This window comes from Colobus angolensis, unplaced genomic scaffold (genome assembly GCF_000951035.1).
Source record: "Colobus angolensis palliatus isolate OR3802 unplaced genomic scaffold, Cang.pa_1.0 Scaffold12, whole genome shotgun sequence".
NCBI classification, from domain to species: domain Eukaryota; kingdom Metazoa; phylum Chordata; class Mammalia; order Primates; family Cercopithecidae; genus Colobus; species Colobus angolensis.
In genome coordinates, this window is record NW_012113141.1 from 2,102,885 (window position 1) to 2,111,193 (window position 8,309).

At 41.0% G+C, this 8,309-nt stretch overlaps 1 protein-coding gene across 2 annotated transcripts in view; it reads left to right on the top strand.

The window, feature by feature from the left end:
• Positions 1-8,309, top strand: part of DDX21 (DEAD (Asp-Glu-Ala-Asp) box helicase 21) — a 39,583-nt gene that overhangs the window by 11,020 nt on the left and 20,254 nt on the right. For both annotated transcript variants that reach the window (XM_011926960.1, XM_011926968.1), the window contains exons 2-5: positions 1,662-2,099; positions 4,187-4,262; positions 5,400-5,578; positions 7,639-7,756. In XM_011926960.1, coding sequence (XP_011782350.1) covers positions 1,662-2,099; positions 4,187-4,262; positions 5,400-5,578; positions 7,639-7,756 — 811 coding nt within the window. The remainder of the gene's footprint in view (positions 1-1,661; positions 2,100-4,186; positions 4,263-5,399; positions 5,579-7,638; positions 7,757-8,309) is intronic.

Sequence of the window (8,309 nt, forward strand, 5' to 3'; positions counted from 1 at the left end):
GCCCAGGCTTCTTCTCCATTGGTCAGGCTGGTCTTAAACTCCCAGCCTCAGGTGATCCGCCCACCTTGGCCTCCCAAAGTGCTGGGATTACAGGCATGAGCCACCGCGTCCTGCACTTTTATTTTTTGTAGAGACAGAGTCTTACTGTCACCCAAACTAGAGTGCAGTGGCATGATTATAGCTAACTGCAGCCTTGAATTCCTGGGCTCAAGCAATCCTCCCACCTCAGCCTCCTAAGTAGCTAGGAGTATAGGTGTGTGCCGCTACGTCTGGCTAATTTAATTTTTTTTTTTTTTTTTTTTTTTGAGATAGTGTTGCTGTGTCGCCCAGGCTGGAGTACAGTGGTGTGATCTCAGTTCACTGCAACCCCTGCCTCCCAGGTTGAAGCAACTCTCCTGCCTCAGCCTCCCAAGTAGCTGGGACTACAGGTGCATGACCATGCCTGGCTGATTTTTTTTGTATTTTTAATAGAGACAAGGTTTCACTGTATTAAGCCAGGGTGGTCTCCTTCTCCTGACCTCGTGATTCGCCCTCATCGGCCTCCCAAAATCCTAAGATTACAGGCGTGAACTACCATGCCCAGCCTAATTTTTAAAGTTTTTCAATAGAGAAAGGGTCTTGCTATATTGCCCGTGCTTGCCTGGAACTGCCGGCCTCAAACAATCCTCCTGCCTTGGCCTCCCAGAGTGCTGGAATTACAGGCATGAACCACTGCACCTGGCCCTAAACTGTCATTATATAAATTAATTTGCTCTTGTGAGATAGGCAAAGTGCAGAATTCCTGTTTTGGAGTGGCTGCAGTGAGCTATGATGATGCCTCTGTACCACAACCTGGGTGAAAAATAGAAATTGTCTCTTAAAAAAACAAAAAAATCCCTGTTGTTTTACCTGGGATTTTAGCAGGAAGAAAGAAAAGAAACCTGCTTAACATCATCAATCTGTAGATATATGGCCTTATTCTATTGGAATGGAATTTGGACTTTCTATAGTATTGAGTTTGGAGCCTGTTGGAGTATCCCATGAGCTTATCCAAATCCCTTACGAAAATCTGGTTTCCAGGCCAAGTGCATTGGCTCATGTAATCCTAGCAGTTTGGGAGGCCGAGGTGGGTGGGTTGCCTGAGCTCAGGAGTTTGAGACCAGCCTGGGCAACGTGGCAAAACCCCGCCTCTACTAAACATACAAAAATTAGCTGGGTGTGGTGGTGCACACCTGTAGTCCCAGGTACTCGGGAGGCTGAGGCATGAGAATTGCTTGAACTCAGGAGTGGAGGTTTCAGTGAGCTGAGATTGTACCACTTCACTCCAGCCTGGGTGATAGAGCGAGACTCTGTCTCAAAAAAAAAAAAAAAAAGAAAGAAAATCTGTTTTACAGCTGTTTGACCCACATGAGTTGAATAGTTACTAAGGGGCACTCTTCATTTTCCAAGATAGTGAAACTATTGATATATACTTGTCTCTATATATAGCTAAGAAGTGGTTTTTTAAAAAGTTTACTATTTTGATTTTTACCTTATCACAACACGAAAGTACAAATGTCAAAATGCCTCAGAACTGTATTTTTCAAAGTTGAAAATGATCTTGAAATAATCCAGAATTGATGAATTTTGCAAATGTATAAATGCCTTATTCAGTGTTTGTATTTTCCTTTTGAATTTTTTAGAAAGAGAAAAAAGAGAAGCCAAAATCTAATAAGACTGAAGAGAGAGCAGAAGAGGAAGAAACTGTTTCCCCCAAAGCTAAACAAGTTAAAAAGAAAGCAGAGCCTTCTGAAGTGAATTCTCCTAAATCCAAAAAGGCAAAAAAGAAAGACGAGCCATCTCAAAATGACATTTCTCCTAAAACCAAAAGTTTGAGAAAGAAAAAGGAGCCCATTGAAAAGAAAGCGGTTTCTTCTAAAACCAAAAAAGTGACAAAAAATGAGGAGCCTTCTGAGGAAGAAATAGATGCTCCTAAGCCGAAGAAGATGAAGAAGGAAAAGGAAATGAATGGAGAAACTGGAGAGAAAAGCCCCAAACTGAAGAATGGATTTCCTCATCCTGAACTTGACTGTAACCCCAGTGAAGCTGCCAGTGAAGAAAGTAACAGTGATATACATCAGGTAAATTTGCACTTCATTGGGTAGAAGATATCTTTCATTGTTGTTTCAGATAAATAAGTAGGTAACTGCTACATGTAGCCTTTAATCGCAGGAGAAAATCAGCACCTCATGGGTTGGGGGATACCTTAGGCTAAGTGGAACTTCATCTTAAAAATTAGCGTATGACAGGGCACGGTAGCTCAGCTAAGATGGAGCCCTGTCTTTTTTTTTTTTTTTGAAATCGAGTCTCGCTCTGCTACCCAGACTGAAGTGCAGTGGCACAATCTTGGCTTACTGCAACCTCTGCCTCCTGGGTTCAAGTGATTCTCCTACCTCAGCCTCCTCAGTAGCTGGGATTGCGCGCGTGTGCCATCACGCCTGGCTAATTTTTTGTATTTTTAGTAGAGGTGTGCTTTCACCATGTTGGCCAGGCTGGTCTTGAACTCCCGACCTCAGGTGATCCACCCCACCCCGGCCTCCCAAAGTGCTGGGATTACAGGCCTGAATCTGTTCTCAGCAGACTCTGTCCTAAAAAAAAAAAAAAAAATGGCCGGGCGCCGTGGCTCACACCTGTAATCCCAGCACTTTGGGAGGCCGAGATGGGCAGATCACGAGGTCAGGAGATCGAGACCACAGTGAAACCCTGTCTCTACTAAAAATACAAAAAATTAGCCGTGCATGGTGGCGGGTGCCTGTAGTGCCAGCTACTTGGAGGCTGAGGCAGGAGAACAGCGTGAACCCAGGAGGCGGAGCTTGCAGTGAGCCGAGTCTCGCCACTGCACTCCAGCCTGGGCAATAGAGCCAGACTCCGTCTCAAAAAAAAAAAAAAATTAACGTAGTGCCACAATGCTTCCTTTACAAATAAGCAGATACTGTTTAAGCTTAGGGAGAGTCTTGGTCTGCTTATTTGCAAGTCAGTCATCAACAGAAGAGATACAGTTGTGTAAATGGGCCCTAGTTTCCCTCTGAGGGGTTTAACCAAATAAATTATTGGAATTACTGAAAAGGTTGATTGTATAAGTCCTTTTGGTTAGGCCATTAAGTAATCATCCTGGAGTTGAATAGGATGATAAAATGTCTGTCCAGAACCTAATTCTGTTACCTTTCAGAAACTCAGTCATGAAAGAAAAATACTAATTGTATTAAAAATATTTTTTTGTAGACATGAGAGCTCGCTATGTGGCCCAGGCTGGTCTAGAACTTGTGGCCTCAAGTGATAATCCCGCCTAAGCCTCCCGAGTAGCTGGGATTACAGGCATGAGCCACCACACTCAGCTGAAAAATAGTAATTCTAATAAATTTTCTTTTTGCTATAGATCATGGTCAACGTTTGTAATTTTTTTCCTGATTATAAAAAATATGTGATCTAGAGAAAATAGAAAATGCAGACATTTTGCAAAAAGAAAGAAATGCTTCCTGGAATTTCACCATTCATTTAGTAAATATTAATACCTGTACTTTTCAAGTGCAGAAGTAATCTTGTTCATTTTTGGTGTTTCCTTATAGTACTTTTAATATATGCATCTATTATTTTTAATCAGATTAGGATTGTACTATACAATCTTATATCTTGACTTTTCTGTTTCTATCTAAGCATTTTTCTCATTAAGTATGCTTAATGGTTATGTAATCCTTCATATAAATGTCTTAAAATCTACTTACTACTTTTATTGAGCATTCAGATATCTTACTATCAAATAATGACACAGTGACTGCTACCTCATAAACGTTTGTTCATTTTCTATGGATGTGTGTATACGAGAGATGCTGCTTTGGAAGAGGGCTAATGACATTTCCAACAGTATATTGTTGTATTGTTGGTTATGGTTATGGAGTAGATCTTAGTTAAGATCTAGTCACACATAATATACCCAGCATATATTTGCCTTAGATTTTTCTTTTGTTAAGGTTTTATAGATTTATGACAATGTTTCCTTTTCAGATCTTGATTTACCTATTAAGGTTTTTGTGTCTTTTTGGTTGATTTTTAAACTGATGTGTTTAGAAGAATTGCTTTAGGATAGCTTGTTTTGTCTCTTTCTCAAAAGGTTCTCTGTTAATTTGTGTAGGTGATTATTGATTTCTTTCTGTGGCCCTTTACTTGATAGGAAATATCCGTGGAACAAAAAGAAGGCGCTTTCTCTAATTTTCCCATCTCTAAAGAAACTATTAAGCTTCTCAAAGGTAATGTTCTTGGAAATATCATATGATGTTAGAATGTATTATTTTAACAGAAGCACTCCACTGTTTTTGTTAAGATAAACCAGGATGTATTCTTATTGTAGGCTGACACATGCAATCATATAATGAAGTAGGCTTGTGTATTCAGTATAGTGCTATAGTAGTGATGGTTCTTCATGCCTCTTAAACAAGTGGTTAAAATTTCTTCAGGCTCTCTGTGGTAGCTCACACCTGTAATTGATTGAGGCCGGGAGTTTGAGACCTGCCTGGGTAACATAGTAACAACCTGTCCCTACAAAAAGTTTAAAAATTAGCCAGGCACATGGTGACACACATCTCTATAGTCCTAACTACTCCAGAGGCTGAGGAAGGAAGATCGCTTAAGCCCAAGAGTTTAAGGCTTCAGTGAACTGTGATCACACCCCTGCATGCCAGCCTGGGTGACAGAATGACTCTCTGTCTCAAAAAAAATTGTATTTAATACAGTATGTATTCAGAAGTATAATGAATAATGATGCTGGTGAAATTAAGCAATTAGGTGATGCCATGTTAATGTTTTATCTCTTTCACTTCTGAGGCATCTCTAGGTTAATGAGCCTAATTTATAGGTGTAAACCCAGAATTCATTTAATAATCTGCTTCTGAACTAGCTGACGAGTCACAGTTACTCAAGTAGGTGCTTCCTAAATCAGGAGCAGCACAGTTGGATTGCAAAGCACCAGATTTTCAGGTTTATGGATGAGACTTCAAGTATTTACTGTAATTGGGTGCTTTAAAGTTTGCTGATATTTTTCAGTCAAGCAGATTCGTTGCTATCAGAATATTTTTGAGCCAGGTATGATGGCTTGCACATGTAATCCCAGCTTTCCATCAAGCTGAGGCAGGAGGATCACTTGAGCCTAGGAGTTCAAGGCTGCAAGTGAGTTGTGATCACACCACTGTACTCCATAGTGGGCGACAAAGCAAGACCCTCTCTCTTAAAATATATATATATTTGACCCTAACTTTGTAGATGTTGACCAGAAGGTAGAATTCCTTAATTCTGCAGGACCAGAAGCATGAGTGGTATACTTCAGTATGTTAGTATGGCTAATATTTTAAGAATTGTGGTGTGAGATAACACAGTTAATTTGTTCATAGGCCGAGGAGTGACCTTCCTGTTTCCTATACAAGCAAAGACTTTCCATCATGTTTATAGTGGGAAGGACTTAATTGCACAGGCACGGACAGGAACTGGGAAGACATTCTCCTTTGCCATCCCTTTGATTGAGAAACTTCATGGGGAACTGCAAGACAGGAAGAGAGGCCGTCCCCCTCAGGTAACTGTCTTAAATAAAATACAAGGGCTGTCAGTCAGCAAAGGAAAAAGCACCACTTGGGCATTGTGTACATACCCTACAATTTTTTATTGAGTTCTTATAGTCACCCATTCTATTTACTGTGGATCTTTATGTGAAAGTAATCCAGGATAATTCTTTTATATTTAATAATTAATATATACAGATCATTCTCTGTATATTTCAATATTTTAATCTTTCCTATACTTTTGATCATCTATATAATTAATGCTTATCATATTTCCGTCAAACCATTAGATGTCCCTGGGGCTCATAGCTTTGGTCAAGTGTCTGACCATTTTTGCCTAGATGGAGAAAGCATTTTTAATAGAAAAGCATGAATGGAAGGAAGGACAAGTCAGAGATGAAAAGGCCAAGCCCCCATATTAGGGTGAGTCCATTGGGCTCATTTCTAGAGAACTTGACATTTGATAGACATTAACCTCATTGAAATGACTGCGAATGCCCATGTTGTCACTTTGGCTGTGGGTTCTTGCAGTTGTCTTTCGGGCCTAACCTCACTTGCTCACTGGCCTTCCAGTGTCCATGCTCCCCTTTTGTTAATTTGTTTATTGCTGTGTCCCTAGCACACAGAATAGTGCTTGGCCAATAGTAGGTAGTCATTAAATTTTTTTTTTTTTTTTTTTTGAGACGGAGTCTGGCTCAGTTGCCCAGGCTGGAGTGCAGTGGCCGGATCTCAGCTCACTGCAAGCTCCGCCTCCCGGGTTCACGCCATTCTCCTGCCTCAGCCTCCCAAGTAGCTGGGACTACAGGCGCCTGCCACCACGCCTGGCTAATTTTTTGTATTTTTAGTAGAGACGGGGTTTCACCGTGTTGGCCAGGATGGTCTCGATCTCCTGACCTCGTAATCTGCCCGTCTCGGCCTCCCAAAGTGCTGGGATTACAGGCTTGAGCCACCGTGCCCGGCCCTCATTAAATATTTTTTAGATGAATGTATTAGGTGTTCTTTAATCATATTAGTTTTATACCATTACCCTATTTTGAGGACCTGTAGCAGTTTTTTTTTTTTTTTTTGAGATGGAGTCACGTGTTGTCGCTCAGTGGTACAATCTCGGTTCACTATAACCTGTGCCTCCTGGGTTCAAGTGATTCTCCTGCCTTAGCCTCCCAAATATCTGGGATTACAGGTGTGTACCTGTAATTTTGCAGGTACATGCCCGGCTAATTTTGTATTTTTAGTAGAGGTGTGGTTTCACCATGTTTGCCAGGCTGGTCTGGAACTCCTGACCTCAAGTGGTCCGCCCACCTCAGCCTCCCAAAGTGCTGGGATTATAGACATGAGCCACTGCACCTGGACTTTTTTTTCTTTTTTGGAGACAAAGTCTCGCTTTGTTGCCTGGATTGGATTGCGGTGGCGCAATCTCAACCTCCACCTCCCAGGTTTAAGTGATCCTCCCACTTCAACATCCCAAGTAGTTGGGATTACAAGTGTGAGCCACCACACCTGGCGCATTTGTAGTTTTAGTAGAGATAGGGTTTCACCATGTTGGCCAGGCTGGTCTTGAACTCCTGACCTCAAGTAAGCCACTCACCTCGGCCTCCCAAAATGCTGGGATTATAGGCGTGAGCCATTGTGCCTGGCCAGCAATTTCATGTTTTATATATATATATAGATCAAACACATATTGCTCTAGGATTCAAAGCCCCTTACATTGTTGGCTCTACCTTACTTCTCTGACTTTGTTCTGCTTCAAATGTTCTCTACTGTAGAGGTTAAGACTACAGGTTTTGGAGCCCAATTGCTTGAAGGCTCTGCTCCTTCTTAGCCTTTGGGGTTTAGTCAAGTTATTTATCCTCTAATACCTAGCTCAAAAAGTTGCGAGAATTAAATCAGAATAATACATATAAAGAATTTAGTAGAGTCTAAGATCTATTAGACAAAAATATTAGCTAATGTTATCATCATCATCAGTGTTAGACCTTGTTCAAGTCGTTCTTTTCCTGGAATGCTATTCTTTAAGAACTAGATTAAGAAACAAATACTACACAGTAATTCGAATTCAATTATTTTTCTTTATCAGGTACTGGTTCTTGCACCTACAAGAGAGTTGGCAAATCAAGTAAGCAAAGACTTCAGTGACATCACAAAAAAGCTGTCAGTGGCTTGTTTTTATGGTGGAACTCCCTATGGAGGTCAATGTGAGTACATTCAAAAAGTGAGGGAAGCATAATGCCACCCATTATTGACTACTCTTATTGGATTTCTTTTAACCTTCACATCTGGCTTCTCTAAATGGGATAGTCGTTTATGGGGATTTTCTTTTGCCGTGGTTTAAACATGGTCAAGAACATGGTCCTGCATGATGATAGGCAAATCCTGTATATGGTTCTTAGTACTTTTATCTATATTTATCTAGGAGCTACAAAGGTAACTTATTGAACCCAGAAAAACAGTCCATTTGGGCTCTAGGAAATAGGAAGTCAGAATTCAAGGTTACTCGTCTGTCAGGACCTTGGGTCTGTCTCTCTTTCCGCATGGTTGCTTCTTTCTTGATGTACACAGGCTTTCTTTCCTTGGGGCTCAATGGCCAAATATTACAGTCTCTGCTCTTGTATTCCATTACTTCCCAGTTCAAGGCCTTGGAGCTTTATTATTAGAGTGGATGTATAAATTAGGAAGGGATTTAAGGAATTAAAAAAATCAGGCCGGGCGCGGTGGCTCAAGCCTGTAATCCCAGCACTTTGGGAGGCC